The sequence below is a fragment of the Cottoperca gobio genome, chromosome 16 (assembly GCF_900634415.1).
Source record: "Cottoperca gobio chromosome 16, fCotGob3.1, whole genome shotgun sequence".
Lineage (NCBI taxonomy): Eukaryota > Metazoa > Chordata > Actinopteri > Perciformes > Bovichtidae > Cottoperca > Cottoperca gobio.
In genome coordinates this window covers 13,087,557-13,106,370 of record NC_041370.1, presented here as the reverse complement: position 1 = coordinate 13,106,370, position 18,814 = coordinate 13,087,557, and the positions used below count along the sequence as shown (strand labels likewise).

At 37.4% G+C, this 18,814-nt stretch overlaps 3 protein-coding genes across 3 annotated transcripts; 2 read left to right on the top strand and 1 right to left on the bottom strand.

Annotated features, from left to right (window-relative positions):
* Positions 1–5,957: 5,957 nt before the first annotated feature.
* tyrobp (transmembrane immune signaling adaptor TYROBP) lies at positions 5,958–7,164 on the top strand. Its single transcript, XM_029452076.1, has 5 exons — positions 5,958–6,140; positions 6,231–6,251; positions 6,349–6,492; positions 6,582–6,649; positions 6,767–7,164. Exons 1-5 carry the CDS (start codon positions 6,104–6,106, stop codon positions 6,821–6,823), a joined length of 327 nt encoding a protein of 108 aa, XP_029307936.1. The 5' UTR covers positions 5,958–6,103; the 3' UTR covers positions 6,824–7,164.
* Positions 7,165–7,664: 500 nt separating this feature from the next.
* Positions 7,665–9,708, bottom strand: LOC115021560 (uncharacterized). Its single transcript, XM_029452075.1, has 9 exons — positions 9,675–9,708; positions 9,508–9,540; positions 9,335–9,382; positions 8,986–9,033; positions 8,723–8,791; positions 8,600–8,638; positions 8,058–8,423; positions 7,936–7,974; positions 7,665–7,826 (listed from the first exon to the last, which is right to left on the bottom strand). Exons 1-9 carry the CDS (start codon positions 9,697–9,699, stop codon positions 7,768–7,770), a joined length of 726 nt encoding a protein of 241 aa, XP_029307935.1. The 5' UTR covers positions 9,700–9,708; the 3' UTR covers positions 7,665–7,767.
* Positions 9,709–10,745: 1,037 nt separating this feature from the next.
* Positions 10,746–17,685, top strand: LOC115021627 (casein kinase II subunit alpha-like). The gene is made up of 15 exons (XM_029452173.1): positions 10,746–10,866; positions 11,596–11,687; positions 12,006–12,082; positions 12,274–12,402; positions 12,500–12,611; positions 12,713–12,814; positions 12,924–12,974; positions 13,063–13,122; positions 13,235–13,318; positions 13,438–13,548; positions 13,714–13,815; positions 14,516–14,616; positions 14,717–14,865; positions 15,043–15,132; positions 16,833–17,685. The coding sequence occupies exons 4-15, from the start codon at positions 12,302–12,304 to the stop codon at positions 16,946–16,948; spliced, it is 1,179 nt and encodes a 392-aa protein (XP_029308033.1). The 5' UTR covers positions 10,746–10,866; positions 11,596–11,687; positions 12,006–12,082; positions 12,274–12,301; the 3' UTR covers positions 16,949–17,685.
* Positions 17,686–18,814: the final 1,129 nt, after the last annotated feature.

Below are 18,814 nucleotides of genomic sequence, written 5' to 3'. Positions count from 1 at the left end.
CGTGTGGAGTGTGTATTTTACTTAGTTCTATGTAAGTGGAGTACAAAGTCAAACACAAACTTCTTGAAAATGTGTAAGTGTGTTATATTCTACCTTCAACCTGCATTTACACAAAAACAAACAGGCAGTGTTACGGACGAGCAGAGGAAGGAAGAAAATGACGTCAGACCTCAAAAGTGAAATCTAATGGGATACCAGAGTCACATCATCTTTTGGGTTCCAGGCAGCAGATCAGCGCGGGGAGATCAGGTATGAGGATCTTAACTAAATTACTTACTTACGTACTTACTTACTTACTCACTTACTAACTTACTAACTTACTAACTTACCAACTTACTAACTAACTAACTAACTAACTAACTAACTTACTTACTTACTTACTTACTTACTCACTCACTCATTCACTCACTTACGTACTTACTTACTTACTTACTCACTCATTCACTCACTCAATTACTTACTGACTTACTCACTCACTCACTCACTCACTCACTCACTCACTTCCTTACTCACTCACTCACTCACTCACTTACTTACTTACTTACTCACTCACTCACTCACTCACTCACTCACTTACTTACTTACTTACTTACTTCCTTACTTCCTTACTTTCTCACTCACTCACTCACTCACTCACTCACTTACTTACTTACTTACTTACTTACTTACTTACTTACTTACTTAATTACTTACTTACTTATATTTGTATTACGTGTGGAGTGTGTATTTTACTTAGTTCTATGTAAGTGGAGTACAAAGTCAAACACAAACTTCTTGAAAATGTGTAAGTGTGTTATATTCTACCTTCAACCTGCATTTACACAAAAACAAACAGGCAGTGTTACGGACGAGCAGAGGAAGGAAGAAAATGACGTCAGACCTCAAAAGTGAAATCTAATGGGATACCAGAGTCACATCATCTTTTGGGTTCCAGGCAGCAGATCAGCGCGGGGAGATCAGGTATGAGGATCTTAACTAAATTACTTACTTACGTACTTACTTACTTACTCACTTACTAACTTACTAACTTACTAACTTACCAACTTACTAACTAACTAACTAACTAACTAACTAACTAACTTACTTACTTACTTACTTACTTACTCACTCACTCATTCACTCACTTACGTACTTACTTACTTACTTACTCACTCATTCACTCACTCAATTACTTACTGACTTACTCACTTACTTACCTACTTACTTACTTACTTTCTTACTTACTTACTCACTCACTCACTCACTCACTCACTTACTTACTTACTTAATCACTCACTCACTCACTTACTTACTTACTTACTTACTTCCTTACTTCCTTACTTTCTCACTCACTCACTCACTCACTCACTCACTTACTTACTTACTTACTTACTTACTTACTTACTTACTTACTTAATTACTTACTTACTTATATTTGTATTACGTGTGGAGTGTGTATTTTACTTAGTTCTATGTAAGTGGAGTACAAAGTCAAACACAAACTTCTTGAAAATGTGTAAGTGTGTTATATTCTACCTTCAACCTGCATTTACACAAAAACAAACAGGCAGTGTTACGGACGAGCAGAGGAAGGAAGAAAATGACGTCAGACCTCAAAAGTGAAATCTAATGGGATACCAGAGTCACATCATCTTTTGGGTTCCAGGCAGCAGATCAGCGCGGGGAGATCAGGTATGAGGATCTTAACTCACGTTGACTTTCTCTTCCTCATCCCAACTTTTAACCATTCAGTCTGTCCAGAGTCTATCAAGTCTAATCAAAAGGGATTTGTATGTAGTTTTAGATTGAAGATACAACCAGAATACCTGTGGCCAAACGTTTGTTTTATGTAACTGTGAGTGTGAATACAGAATTTTCCACATAGAAATACAGAACTTAATCTTTATGATATTTAGATGATTTTAGATGAGTTTATTTAAGAATCAAAATGATTTTCGATTCTCTTTTTCTCATTTATTTTTGTGAAATGCCTACGCAGAAAAGTATGACTCATTGTGATACAGGAGTTTGCATTTAAATAAGGTCAAACAGTCTCAAACAGTTTAGGTGATTTCACTTTGATACTGAAATCAAATACATTAGAATTTGAAGGAAATAAAATGATAACACAACATATGATTGTTTTTGTAAATGCAATTCTACCTTTTTGAAGCATGTAGCACAACACAAAGTTGGGTCTCTTATTGTCTTTCAGAAAGCTCACGACGGAATTGACAAACTTGACAATGGCATACAACAAATATTTTATTGTCGTCCTATTTTTTCTGTGCAGTAAGTACATTTTCATAGCTTTCCCCTCCTTCTCACACACACACACACATTTAGGTAGTCTGACACAGGAAAATGAAACCACAAACATAACGGAAATATAACTGACAGAGGTGTTGCTGTGTGCTATCAACAGCAAAAAAGCAGAATCTCTCATGTTTTCATGTTTGTTTCTTTTCTTTCTCTCAGACCTGCCTGTGGCGCTCACAGGTACGTACAGCAAAACACACAACATCAAAATTCAACTTTTATGAATCCTGTCAAAAAAGCAACATAAACGTAGAGCCAGACAACAACATCTGATGAATCATGTTTTCCAGTTAGTCTAAGTTCACATCTTCCATCCCACTCTTTTCAATCTCTCTGTTCATTCACTGTCTGTCTGTGTTTGCCAGAGAACACTGTGTCTTGCTACAGGCTCGAGCCGGGGACAATAGCAGCCATCATCTGTGCAGATGTGCTGCTGACCCTTATCATTGTCATTGTCACCTACCGATGTGTCAGCTTTAGGCATCAGAAGATAGAAAAAGGTGAGGTAATGGGGCTGAAATATGTCTTTGTGGTGTTTATATCTGCAATGTTGTGTGTTACAGGGAATAAAGTGTAAATAAAAAGGTTTACGAGGGATGAGCCTTACAGATCTGCTCATGCCTTTTCATACTTCAGTTTTATGATGCACATGTTTTTCTCCTATGTTGACAGGATTCTTTGTTTACATTTTGTAAAGACGTTATGGCCTCTTTGGTACTCCTTTAACCCTGCCAAGAGGGCCTGTGGTCTATAATACCGCTATATTCACCTCGCTCTCTTATTATGTTCTTTGTGTATTTTATAACTTCATATTGTCAAATACTAAATTATCTCTCTATTTGTGTCTCTCCTCTCATCTCTTCACAGCTAACAAAGTGTATATGAATGTCCGGGCCAACTGCAAAAGCTAATCTAAAGATGGTGCTGTACATTATGAAACTATGTTCACTTTTTTTTTATGTATTACAGAATGTCCTAAATCTTAATTCAGAGAAACGATATAAGAAAAAACTGTTTTGACTACACTTTTACTTTTAATTACAATACGTTGGATGCACAATGCAATGCAATACACTTTTGAAAACCTTACAATGAGCCTTTGTCATGTCTCGTCGAATTTGTTGAGTTGTTGAGTCGTATGAGGCGTATGAGTCTTTCTTCACTGTGACAGCCTTTTACATTTACCACAGTGTGCAGTCCAGCTATTTGCTTGAAGTTATTTTTTACAAACCCTAATAAATGCCAGGTGTGTCAAACTAAACTCAAAGGGAGTGAATCAAATTCACCAACCTTGTGAATATAATATCTCTGAATGCTGTCCAGCTTCATGAAACGTTGGCACTGTAACAAATACAGCACCCTCTGCAGTTGACTTTTGGTAGCAAAATGTACCATAAACAGAATCTTGTTAACACGCCCTGAAGATTTTATGTAAATAAATTCAGCTGTATTGATATGAGGAATTTCAAAAAATAGTGATTTTAGAATGGCCACCAAGTTGAGGATGTATTAATAGAAATGTTGATAATGTAAACATTTCCGCTTCAGCCATTTGTTTTGTCAATAAAACATGCATACAACACTTCCTTGTCTGTTAAGATTTATTTTGAATGGACTTTAACATTCACAGATGGAAGAAGATTTTTTTCAGTGTTCAATAAATACTGTCTGTGCGCATTTGTATGTGTTTGATTGGTTCACTGGGTTTTCTGTTTGTTAGCTTCCAATGTGTTTCTTTTGTTTTATTTGTCACACTTACTTCTTCTCATCTATTGTATAATGCTGTAACTAAAGTGACATTTGAGCAGTGTGTGACAAAAACGGGACACCCTGATTAGATTCAGTGCAGGTGATGTTAAGTGTCGCTGTGTGTTAAGATAATACTGTGGTTAAACTGATGCCTGCTGTGTTGTTCAAACACAAAGAACCTGTTGACCAAAGCCGCTTCAATATCTTTTAAATATTTGTCTGACATACCTCCTCTATAGGTTTGTTGTGTAGTCACAGTTTATACAGTGGAAACACTCTTGAATAAATAACCCCAAGTGTTTTTTTCAAGAGGCCAGGCAAGGTTTGAAGGTAAACGGTCTCTTCTCACTTTCACCAAATTTGGGAAGTTTTTGCAAGGTAGCTTGCAAAATCTCTCAGAGTTGACTGATCTATTCTTTACTTTTGGACTAAAGGGCCTCTTTTGACACCATTTGGAGAAAGAAAACTTCTCTTTTCTCCTGTCCTGTCATCAACCCTAATCATCTCAGGTTCTATTCTGGGACCAATCATGCTTTCATTGAATATCCCTTTATTTCACAGTTGTGTTGATGATACCTACACCTACAGTTTATCTCTCTCTGTCTGTATAATTGCAAAGTCCCTGGATCAAGTCCAGCTAATCTTTCATTGATCAATTATAAGATATTAATAAGAAAAACTTTTGGGTTGCCAGTTTATGAAAAATCTGGCTGGCGAGTCATTAATTATCATTTAATTTTTTATTCATTTTCGTTTTAATTAAAAATAATCATATAGTTTTTTTCCAGAAGGTCAGAGGTCAAATGACCTATTAGATGAACATTACTGATTAACTAAGAAGTAAAAAAATAAAATAAACTGTCCAGTAAGAAGAAGATAAGAAGGAGTTTATTACAACCTGACGACCCAAAAGTTGTTCTTATTCATGGTTTATGACCCATCTATAAAGTATTAGTAAATTACTTATTAACCATTAATAGAGCACTTAGTTACAACTCACAAACTTTGTTACTATTATGTGCTTTAATATCAAAATGCCGTCAAAAGGTTCACATTTGTTTTGCTGCTAAATACATAATTTAGTCCTCCCTTAACATTTTTCATTCATTATAAAATGTTACTGATTATTTTCATGGGTCTTCTGGCTGTTCTTAATTAAATTGTTAACTTTTATTCCTAATTTTCAAAATATTTTTAAATTAAATTTAACTTTAACTTTACATATGGCTCTGCTCAATTGATATCATAGTCACCTTTTTTTATATATCCTATCGTTTTATAATGTGCAGCACTTTGCATTTGTAATACACATTTCTTTTATCATTGTTGTTCTGTATGTGCTCAGCATTCATGATGTCCGTACATATATGCTTGTATTTTATATATGTATTTTATATCATTTGTATTTGTATTTGAACATGAACAATAAAAGTCTCCTTGACAAAAACAATACAGGTATGCTTTCGTTTCACTGGCAGGACATCACTTTTAGAGATAAACCTGTGGTTTAACAATGGCTCACAGACAAGGCAGCAGTGACTGTGGCCAACCGCCTGCTCTTCAAAACCACAGGTCATGAGGAAGTGCTCTATTCGGAGATATGATCGCATGCATTTCAGCAGAAACTGTAGGTGTGTGAAACTGACCTTAATCAGCTCCTTATCTTGGCATCACTTGGGCACATTAATTTAAAGAATTAACATTAACAAAAGTCAAAAAGAATGTCTGAATGCTAATGATCACATGTGACAGAGTGGATTATTTTATTCTTATATGTATGAGACCTGCCTCCCTCACATGAATGTGACATGACAGAGAAGCACCAGCTTCCTCTTCTCTCAGTGGACTCCCTCTTCCTCCTCATACAGTCACATGGTGATACATCCTCATACCGCTGCCCGTGTGGACAGCTCTTCATCTTTGAAACCTCCTACTGTACCGCTGGCTTTCAACATTTTGTTTATGGGTACGACGACATAGCCATTCGAAAGAGAGCTGAAGGACCGCTGGCCCTCGAACTCTCATTTCCTCCTTTGCATAAACCAACATAAAGAAGATGTCTGACGCTCTTTGTATTGTGGGTTCGTTGTTTGGTGAGTGGTGTTTTGACAGTGAATTATTGTAGCGATGAGTGCAGGCACGGTTGATATTATCTGAGATTAAAATAACTCTCTGTCTTTCAGGATCTACAGAAGGACAGCAAGGTATGTAACTTTCCTAAACCTTTTCCCATATTCTGCTGGACAATGATGTTGTGTGCTTTGGTTTTGTGTTACAACAAACATCTTCACTCTTTCACAGACTGTGGTTCCTGTTACCTGATAAATATGGGCTCTGTCATGGGCATTATCGCCTCGGATATCCTCTTGACCATCTTGATCATCATTTCTGTGTTCTGCTTCGCAACTCATCACAAGAGAAGGAGGGAATGGGATTCTCGTGATGGTGAGCACTAACTTTGTGTGTATTGCTGCTAATTTGTGTACATGGGTGGTAATATGGCAGGATCACAGTAGTTTGACACTTTTTAATAGGAAAAAGAAATCTGCCATCATCAGTATCAAAGAAAATAGCAACAGAAGTCACAGAATCTCCATACCAGGTAAAGCAGAACTATTTCATTATTTAAGCATTAAAGAATATGAAAGTTGTATTCAGTAATATCTATATCTATATATTATGTGTTTTTCCATGATGAATTGTTTTGGCTTTTCTGTAGGAGTTACATGGAGTCCAATCAGATGTGTACTGTGATCTTCAGCACTTTAGGAAATGAAACAATGGAACTATAAAAATCCCAGCAACGCCTCGTCTACAAGCTATAACTAGATAACAACACACACTCTTCTACGCACTTCTTGATCTGCCACTCATAATCCCGCAGCATTATAGGTAATAACATACATTATATATGTATTTTTGCATGATTTATTAAATACTGTGTTGTGCTGAATGTGATGCTCACTGCATCAAATTATTGTTTTTTTGTAAATCTTAAGCTGTTATTAAATATGTATTTCTATTTAACTGATAATAAATTATACTACATTTTAAAAACAAGGAAATGAAAAAGATGCATTCTTTACATTTTCTTTCTTTTTGTATTTATATGTTACGAGATTACTTACACTTTTTTACATTACAGTGAACATACAAAGAATTCAGATATTGAGACAAAAGCGACACATTTCAGGCTCAGCTAGATTCTGTTTTAAGTCATCATCAAAAATAGTTGTACTCATTTCTGTATGTAATGTAACACAATCATTGTACCAAATATCATGCTGTAGCAGCTTTAACCTGTTTCCATGAGTAAGCCATGAGATTTATTTATTATTTAAAGAAGGAAAAAAAAGACTTGTTCACATGATCACACAACAAAATACATGTAAAAATCTAAATGTGGAGGAAAAAGTCCCAAAAGCACATTTGGGAGCAGCCAGTCTGTCTCCTATGACTCAACAGATGGCAGCCCCTGACTCATTATGAGGAAGAAATGAATTCTGGAAAAAGAGAGAAAAACAATTGCTATTCAATATTACATACCAGATGATTAACAAAGCAAGGTCTTATAATTACACAATTACACAGGATGACATACTAATTTAAATGTGCATTATGTGATGCCGTTGTGTCCTACTCCAGACTGGTTGGATAAAGATTTAAGCGGAAAACATTTTTCTTATACAAATGCAGTTGAAACACACCTTTGTATGATCATCAGGAGGCTCTGCTCTTTGCTGGAACAAAGATGACACTGGGGTTGTGCTCTGCAGGGGCTAAAGCACATGGGATGGCAGATCTTTCAGGAAACCACTCACTGTATGCATTAGTTATCAAACAATGTTGTTACAATATTCACTAGTGGGGGAAAAAAACATTTCATACCTATTGGATAAGTTTCAGAGCTGATAAATTCTCTGGTTTCTGTGGGAATATTAAAACCAATTGTTCATCCTTTGATTGTTCGGAGCAAAATGTAATTTGTTTTATGTAATGCAGGGTCTTACCATCATAGTCTGTATCTCCTCTGCTGCCCACTAGAGCCGGTCTGCCATTGTTGTACTCCAAACTATCCCGATCCAGCAGATCTCTGCTTGGACCCGCAACCAACATATCACTTAACCTATGAACTCTTCCTGGTGTTGCCCTTCTTTGGAGGTTGCCAGTCACTTGGTCTCCACTCAAACAGATAACTTGTTTTCCAGACAGATTTTCAGTTTCTTGAGCATCCACCGTCTCTCCTTCCTCACTATCCCTGCTCCCCTGAACCAGATTGCTGCTCATATCCATTGGCCCCACATTGGTTTTCCTCCTTGGTGGTGCTTTATCTTTCTCCACAACTTTAGGAATCATGATCTCATCACTGTCAAGGACTTTGAATGCATTTGGGAAGAGTAAATGTTATTGCAACAACATCTGCATCAATATTTACAGTATATAATATTTAAGATTCAAGATTACTTCATTGTTAAAAGTCAATAATACAAGTATAAGAGAGAACCCTAAACCAAACATTGGGATGGTAGTTTATAAATGTAAGGTACTGCACCTCTGCTTTCACCTCCACTTTTATCAGATACTTCAGATCCTGAAAAAAATAAAGAAACCTTGTTTTGTTTATATTAAATAAAAAAAGATTTCTACATTTGTATGTGAAATAAAGACCACATACCTGTAAATCCATTGGAGTTAGAACTCTCTGTAGATTGTGCCTCTGACATATCAGTGAGGGAGTTTGCTGCTATTTAAAATAAAGATGCGACAATAAAGCACCAAATTCAAGAGCTTTTTTGTATTTTGATGTGAGGCATGTGTAATACCAAATCAACAGACAATTTGGAAATCAAAGTATATATATATATATATATATATATATAGATTACTGTACTACTGTGTACTTATTTCTTTCAACAGGAAAAAAGCACACCAACGTACCTTCAGAATCTTGCTCTTTCACAGTTGTACTTGGTGGGTTTCGATATGCTGCAGACATGAAACAATATATGATGATAATCACTGGGGTGGGTTTTTTTTTTGGTAACTATCAGATAATGCCAAAGGTGCTTGTTACAGTACTGAAGATATATTGCAATGATAAAGCAACACAAATACCAAGTAGCCAAGTAGACTACGTCTCTGTTCTGTTTTTGAGCTGGTCTTTGACACTCAGGTTTCTGTTCTTGAGGAACAAAAATTACTTTGAGGATCTAGTGAGATGATACCTTCCTGTTTTAAAACTGAATCTATGTCAGTGTATCTGAGAGTTATATTTTGAATCACACACCTGTTGTATTTGCAGATATGGCATTTTCAGTAGTTGTGCCAAGTGTATCTATAAAAAGAGTAATGAACAATGCAATTATTATGCAGTTATTCATCTAATTTCAATAAGAAGTACTCAGACTAGTTTGCATGTAAAAAAAAACAAAAACATCAAAATTACAAAGATAATCTTACCATTTAGGAAGCTTAACACATTTTCTCTTCGCTCTTGAAAAGAAAGAAAGGAAGAAAGAAAGACAAGGGCTTATCACGACTGTCCTATTGAATCAATCTTAAACGTAAAGTACAAAAGTTGAGTAAACTCAAAACAAGTAAAAAAATTTCTCTTCAGGTTGGTTTACCTCTGATTGGGGCAGTTACCACCATAGTTGCAAATAAAGGAAGAAGTAGACACATGAAGCTGAAATAAATACAACTACAATCAATTCAAGGTTGAAATGCATGTTTATATAGAATTGTATTGCATTGTCATCTGCAGCTGGGAAACTAAATAGCCTACAGTTCAATGACAGATAAAACATTTTTTGAAATTAGATAAATATAAAAACTTACAGCTTCATTGTTGACTTTGATCCTCAGCTCTGTCCACTGTTTGTCAGCAAGAGTTCTGTTTTAAACTGTCTGAATTTTTGCTTTTAATAGGTCTCACCGTAGTTAATTATAGATTTCGAAAAGATGTATTAAATTGAGTAGTCAAAGACTAATTCTGTGTGTTTAACAGTGCATGACTTGCAGGAAGAGGCGTAACGATTAGGCTACAGAAGGAATTTACAAGGTTCTATTCATTATATTAATTCAAGATGGAAACAACACACAAAGAGGATTCGTCTTTCTCTCTATTATGTGTTGATACCAGGTGGCTACTTCAGGAAAATGCCCCTGGCTTTTTCAAATGGTGCCACAGAACATTCATTGTTTTCTGTCACTATTTTGCCATTGTCCATTTACCCAGTGAACTCTATATTTTTGACTTAACAAAGGCCTTTTTAAAACAGGCCCTGGCACTACGCTGAGCATTAGTCTATAGAAATGTCAATTGGTAGAAATATCCTGAAATGATGAGCACAATAATGCAGTAATGAAAAGCAGCGAGTGTGTGTGTGTGTGTGTGTGTGTGTGTGTGTGTGTGTGTGTGTGTGTGTGTGTGTGTGTGTGTGTGTGTGTCTGCTGTACTCCAACTAGCCTATTATATAAAAATATGTGACTTATGTTGGCCTACTGAATCATATCTGCCCTCAACAATATGGGGGGCCTGTGGGGGTTTGAGGTACATGTTGCTTGTGGAAATGAACACTGCATTTGGGGTTGGTTTAAACAAATAACATTCACTGACAAAACATTACAGTTTTGACTGAATACATATACGCATGCAGATAAAAGTTTATGCTTCTATCAAACCTGTTGGTGGCAGAGGAAACTACAATCTCCCCCATGAAAAAGAAAAAAGGGAGAGCGCCCTCTGCGGGAAAGGCTGTTCGCACTAAGCTCTTGATCCCAACCATCGCCATATTGACGTCCCAACAACGCTGAGAGGTAATCGTGTTATTTAACCACAAATTGTCGTAGGTAGTGAACCGCTGTTGAGAGTTTTATATGTGAGAAAAAGCTGAGAACAAGTAACACAACCGCAGTGCCTTTCTACTGCTCGATCACAGTGTTTGTAGGATGTTTTTTCAAGGCGTTGTCAGTCAGTTGCCTCGCCAGCCAGCAGGCTATTCACTCCCCTAGCCTGCTAGCTTAGCACTTTCTAGCTTTAGGAAATATATTTTTCGAAGCTGGTTGTTTAGCTGTACGTTAATAATACCCGCTATAATGATCATTTGACCTTTTTGACGCGGGGTGTTACGGTATTTTCGTTACAGTCCCATAATGTGGCCGAAAGCTAGTTGTGACTTTCCAACCGGCTTTTCCCTCTGCTGTTGACGAGCTAATGCTAACTAGCTAGCAGCCCGACCAGCTGCCTGGTTTGCTTGTTAGCTAGCTGCTAGCTCCACTGCACTTGTACAGGCCCTGGGCCACAGAGGGTTTCTGCGTACACTCACCTCTTCATTAAAGTATTTAGCGGGTAAACTGGCTATAACTGAACCAGTGTCTTGTACCAGAGCGACTATTTGTCGATTGGATGTATTTCATAAACACATTAATTTAATGTAGCCTCACTAGCTGTATTGGCTGGCATACATTAGCTCACATAGTTTGTTCGTGTTTGCTTAATTGACAGCATTGATTTTAATCAACCTACTTTCTGTATTTTTTCAACAGGAGATACTGCCTTGGTGTAGCCCCCAGTGATGACTGTATTGAGCCCTGTACCTCCTGATTAGACTGGTTGGATGCCCCCATTTAACATTCAGGTCTCTACGTTTCACACGCATCAATATTTAGACACCAATAATTTAGTTTTGAGTTGATTTCTTTTTTTTGTTATGTCCATGTTTTTTTAAATAACATATGCTATTTTAAATGACTATCTGCTACCTTCTGCTTGAAACATCTGCAGTTTCATTTGAAACACCAGATCAACTTCCTGTGAAACAGTGGAGAAATATTTTCAAGTTAAAATGTCTTTTTAAGCTTTGGCATTTACTTACTTCTAATTATGGTGCTGATCTAACAAATGGTTTGACTACAGAAGGATAACTGTCTGTTTTTATATTTGTATACCCATGTAGCTTTCGTACCATAAAGGCATCTCAACTGCTCCTGTTTCAATTCATCTATCACCATCATCCTGGAGGGAACCTCCCAGGTATCGTGTTGCCTTATAATTAGATTACCATATCACCTATTTGTAGTTAAATGATGTCCTCGAGTGCTAACCAATCAAGCACACAAAATGCTTTTGAATTTACTTGTGATTTCTCTGTTGTGTGTATGTGTGTGTGTATATGTAATGTGTAATTTTAAGTTACCTAAATGTTGATATTTGTATTGTTTTAGGAGATTTTGAGAAGATCCTGTGTAGACTATGTCTGGCCCTGTCCCAAGCCGCTCTCGAGTTTACCCTGATGTAAACACACAGAGACCTCGGGAATACTGGGATTATGAGTCCCATGTTGTTGAATGGGGGTAAGGCGAATTGTTGGAGCTTGAGTTGTATGTTTTGTTCTGTTCGGCAAGCCATCCATCTCAGAAACGTCGACCGTGGTTTTCTTTTTCTTTTTAGGAACCAAGACGACTATCAGCTAGTCAGAAAACTAGGGAGAGGCAAATATAGTGAAGTGTTTGAAGCCATAAACATCACAAACAATGAGAAAGTGGTTGTCAAAATACTGAAGGTATGGAAATAATCATTTGATTATTTTATAAGTCATAGTCATAATATTTTGCCACCTCAGTGGAGAGTTCATGTACCTCACAAGACTATCTTTGTTCACAGCCGGTCAAGAAAAAGAAAATCAAGAGAGAAATAAAGATCCTTGAGAATCTGAGGGGTGGCCCAAATATCATCTCACTGTTAGATATCGTCAAGGATCCTGTGGTAAATGTGTTCTCCTTTTTTGCACTGTAAAAATTAAGAACTTGTATACTGTATATACAAGGTTTCATGCATAATTACACATGTACAATTGTTCTCTTACTCCTTTCAGTCCCGAACTCCTGCTCTGGTCTTTGAACATGTGAACAACACAGATTTCAAGGTAAAAAATCAGCCCTTTCTTCTCTAGTAATTTTGGACATCAAATGGCTTAGAAATGTGTATCTATATCTTTTTTTATTGTTTTACAGCAATTGTATCAAACCCTATCTGACTTTGACATACGGTTCTACATGTACGAAATCCTAAAGGTATGAAACGGCTTTTGTTACTCTATTTTATGGTCTGCTTGTTTAACACTTGCCAGAAATTAACATTTATTGTATACTCTTAATTTATATATATTTTCTTTTTACTTAATAGGCTCTGGATTACTGTCACAGTATGGGGATTATGCACAGAGATGTCAAGCCACACAATGTAATGATTGATCATGAACACAGAAAGGTATTGTCTCACATGCTGACCAGTTTCCTAATTTCTTGTCTTGCCTGCTGTGACACCAGCTAATTGTATATAAAAAAAAAAACAATAACATTCAACTAAATTATTTTTTAAACTTCCAGCTTCGCCTAATCGATTGGGGTTTGGCAGAATTCTACCACCCAAACCAGGAATACAACGTGAGAGTGGCATCCAGGTACTTCAAAGGACCTGAACTGCTGGTAGACTACCAGGTGAGCTTCCTGTTCTCTTCTACAGGTGTAGTCATGCCGGTTTTACACAACTTGGTCAAAATGGCAATTAATAGTATTAAAGAAGAGATAATTGTTTAAAAAATCTATATTTAAATGTAGCTACGGAGCCAGTTCAAGCCTTTAACCTCTCTATATTATTTATAGATGTATGACTACAGCTTGGACATGTGGAGTTTGGGTTGCATGCTCGCCAGCATGATCTTCAGAAAGGAGCCTTTCTTTCACGGTCATGACAACTATGATCAGGTATGTGGAATCAGGTCTTTTGTGTGTACGGTCATAACCCTGTGGCCTAAAGAGAGCCGTATCTGGGGCTTTTTTTCTTCTCCCCCCCCCCCCCCCAATTGCAAAATACATAGTATTATCAGTAACGCAGTAAAAATGTAGGACTGTATCAGTGGACACGTGTCGTAACACATTTTACTTCTATGGATTGTGTCATTTGTGTTGTGGGCTCTCCCGACATACACTGAACACAGCATTTCCAGTTTATTCCATGGCTCTTTGGTTCTTGTTTTTTTAATGTGACACTGCGGTTTAAATGGTCGTTCAGTTCTATTGGTACACAAAGGCTAATGTTGTTTTAATATTTTATTTTTCAAGTTGTACAACTTTCACACTGCCCAGAGATTGAACAATAATTAAAAAAAAAAAATGAACTATTTCACTCAACATGAAAAAGTTAGGCCTGATAATTAAAACATCTTCTTAAACTATGAAACATGCACATTATTTATTTAACAAGTTGCTAATTCCTATATAATTAGTCTCCCATAATTACCTCTTTATTGACATAATGTATGCACTCCATACAAACCCACTACCTAATTGAGTGTTACACTTTAAACTGCAATAGAATCCATGCCCCTCAAAACCCTTCATATGATTCAACAAAAGCCTAAGTGTATTCTATTAATTGTTAAATTAAACTTCTTCTAACTTGCAGCTGGTGCGAATCGCAAAAGTACTCGGCACCGAGGACCTGTACGACTACATTGACAAGTACAACATTGAATTGGATCCACGGTTCAATGACATTCTCGGAAGGTAAAACATTGTAGCTTTTTGACCTAGCGGAAGTATCATTGAATATTTCGGCTAATGAATGCCTCAAATTAACACTTGATCCCTGGTTTGTTCTCTATAGACACTCCCGCAAAAGGTGGGAGAGGTTTGTGCACAGTGAGAACCAGCACCTGGTCAGCACAGAGGCTCTAGACTTCCTGGACAAACTGCTGCGCTATGACCATCAAGCCCGCCTCACGGCCAGAGAGGCTATGGATCACCCCTACTTCTGTAAGTTTGTTTATCACCTTTTAAAAAATATATTATTAGCCTGTCTGCATTTTCTTACTTATTTTTTAAGCAAATTGACTCAAAAAACTAAATTTGAGCGCACTACATGAAGTGGCTTGATTGTGTCAACACGTGTATTTGGTTTATGAGGCGCTGAAATCTACTTCTGCTTCTCAGATCCCATCGTTAAAGATCAGGGAAGAGGGGCCACTCCTGGAGGGATGGCGGCCAGCTCCACACCAGTCAGCTCCTCAAGTATGATGGCTGGTAAGTAATACTGCTCAGAATGAAACGTTCCTCTCATAATCTGACGATTGAAGAAAGTTATACATGTTATAAGTATGGCTGCAACTAACTATTATTTTCATTATCGATTTATCGGTCGATTTTTTTAATTTATTTTTTATTTCAAAAATAGAGAAAAATAAAGATCCCAGCAACCGAATATTTCAGTCAGAACACTGACTGAAGGCGATCTATCGTAACTTTAAGGCATTCACAGCCCGTCTCCTCTCTGTGAGGAGCAGCGGCGGTGCAGGAACAGTAGCGCCATGATGAAAAAGTGGCTGATGGTATGCTGCTGTGGTCCAGCGGCATATGCCGATTCCTAGAGTGATTTGCCGCCAATGTTCCACCGGCATATACCGTTTCCTATCGACAAGTGCCGCTTGAATGGCACTGTCGCGCCAGTAACGTCCCCCGATGCGTATTTTCCATAATTCTTTTTTTTAATGTTTTAATTGACAGTGTTGCGCAGTTTCTCTAGTCTAACGTGGATGTTATTAGCATTGCCACCATAGCCAGTCTGACTAATCGATAACAGAAATTTAGAGCCAACTAACAACAAAAATGATATTGGTATTATTTTTGGCCTGTGATCACACATTATATAAAGTTCCATGTCACGGAACATTAACCAAGCTACATATAGTATATTAATTATTCACCATAAATACTTTGAAGGAGTCGCTTACTTGTTGCTGTCATTGTGTTATTAGCCATTTTCTACCAGCATAGATATGATTGATGGGGTATTTTCTTACTATGATCTATCTTTGGATAGTCTGATATGACAGCATGTGTACTGATTACACCTGATGCCCGGTATAAAACAAAAAAAAACGGCTTATGCCGCTGGATCTGAGTGATGTGCCGGTGTTCAAACCAGCTAATAGCACAATGATAGCAACAGGTACTCATTCAAATATAAAACAGAAAATATACATTTATGAGAAATATGCATCGAGGGACGTTATTGGTGTGACATACCGACGGGGGCATACCACGTTCAAGTGGACACGGTCTCTGCCGGTGAAACACGGGCCACTCTCGGCATGTTCTGCTGAGCCATAACGTCCTGCTAGCCACCTTTAGATCTTGCCGTCACTGGGATTTACGACTGGTGAAGCAAGTTTTTTAAAGATCGGTCATTATTATCGGTTTATTATTATTTTTTAAATGACTGGCAATAATAGATTATGATGGGCAACCTTGTCCGTCAAAATGAGAGACGACGATAAAGTCAAACGCAACCACTGCAACCCAGTTTCTCAAAGTCCAAGGTGATGTCTTTAAATGTCTGTTTTGTCTGTCCAAAACCAAAAGATAGTCTGTTTAATATATTAAACAGAGAAAAGCAGAAAATATCTGTATTTTAGAGGCTGGAAACAGCATGTACTACCATTTTTGAATTAAAAATAACTGTCGATCATCAAAATAGCTGCCTATTTTTAAATGTCTGTCCATCTACTAATCGTTGCAGCTGTACTTATAAGTAAAGTAAGATTTGGAAAGGCTGAAAGTTGAGTCTATATTCTGTTTTGCTTCAAATGAGAGAAAAAAAAAACTTTAATTGCAATTTGACTGTTTTCTTTGGCTGCAATCAAAGTTGTATCTAGTTTGAGATTGTGATGACATGTAAATATGAGCCGTTACCAAATGATGAATGAGCCCCTTGTCTCTCCTAGGCATCACCTCAATGTCCTCCTCACAGCCACTGGCTAACATTGCTGGATCACCTGTCATCTCTGCTCCCAACACCCTGGCCACACAAGTCCCTGCAGCCACTGGGGCTCAACCCTGAAGCCACTTCCTCACCTATGTTTATGTGTGCTCATGGCCATGTCCTGCCTAGCTCTCACTGCGGCCCAGGGCCATGGCTCCCCTTTTTATGTTGAAAAATAACAAAGAAGATGATTTAAATTGCTTTTCCACATTCAGTTATATTTTGACACCTGGACTTGACAGAAATGTATTGTTGCACCTGTCAGGATTATTAGAATTAATTTGGGTGTGTTATTTGACAATGCCATTGTCTAGAAACTCTAATAAGATGTAGACATGAAGAGAATGGATAATAAAATTTATTTTGTATGTTCCAAATATACAGTCTTGCTTGAAACTGTTTGATGGGGATCCTGCTGTATTACACTGAACCTTGACAAGACTTCACGAAACAAGAGTCAGGAATCTGGTGTGCCCCACGTAACAGTGCTCGCTGGTTGCACACGATGTAATGTGCAGGAGTTGTTAGTGTTTTGAAGTTGTTAGATGCTATAATTCTTTAATTCGACTTTTGTAGATATTCTACAGTTACTGTCAGGTTGCATGCACCCAATGCTGAGTATCACAGGGTCAATAGTTTGCCAATTTTATGTTACTTTCACTTCTATATGTGTGTGTGTATGTGTTCATGTTTGTTTTTTATGAAGTCTCTTACACATGATTTTGATTACTTAGACAATTTTGTAACTTTTGTTTTATGTTGGGAGGAGTCATCACCTACAAAAACAACTTCAAAAATAAACAATTTAAACAGGGCTTTGCAGGCACTACATGTTATTGAGTATACCGTCTGTTGACTGGTTGCATTATGAGTGAATTAAAAGCAGAACAGCGTAGTCAGCATATCCCCCTAAGACAATTTTCCTTTGATAATGAATGCATTTTGGCACCAAATGTTTAAAAGTGTCATCAAAACAAAGTGGATTCCCCATCTCTACCTTTTTGTGTTCATACATACACATTTGAACAAAATTAGATCAATGCATTTATCCTTAATCGCTTTATTCTCTTGAATTATGGAGGCATCAAATGTGTTTGGGTACACATTTCCACAGAGTTTCAAAAGAATACAAGATGAACGTGTGAATAAGAGCAGTGCAACTCAGAGCACACCTTTTTCGGTCAGTGCTGACCAAATTGTGAGTCCATGTGCACTCCCTGACCATATTGGGCTCAAACTAATAACAAGTGGAAGATGAGTCTGCATGATTAAATAAAGGCTACCCCAAACCAGGCAGTGCCAAAAACAATCTGGTTCCTAGAGGTTTAGTAAATGTTAAAATTACACATGTAGATGACTCCTGCCATTATATATGCAAACGGGCCTGAAGTCAAATGTCAGTTATGGTACAACTCTGCAGTTAAAGTCCATTATTCACCACATCTGATGGACACTCATTTACAAGGACAGTATTGCATGTGCTATCCCACAAGGATTAAACCTGTACTGAACACAGCATATAGAAACTGATCTAATAAACGTTCGATTTAATATCTAGAGCAGAAGAAATTCAGAACTTGTTCATTGATCACTTCCTGTGGTGGCCTAATGTGGAACTGACATAACCTCTCACCGAATACAGAATTACTGTTTATCTGTTTGGGCCAATATCATCGCCAAGCTGTGCCAGTTTCGCCTTAAGAAAAACAGCTGAAGACAACAGCTGGTGAAATGGATCAGCAACAGCAAGTCAGTGTTGGAATCCATTGATGTGGAAAAAAGAGCCAAGGAATTGGATTTCGACAGAAACAATCTTCCTGTCGAGAGAACACTGGGACTGCAGTGGTGTGCGGAAACCGACACCTTCAGGTTCAAGATGGCACAAGACGGGATATCTTGTCAGTGGTAAACTCAGTTTACGTCCCCATTGGATTTCTAGCACCC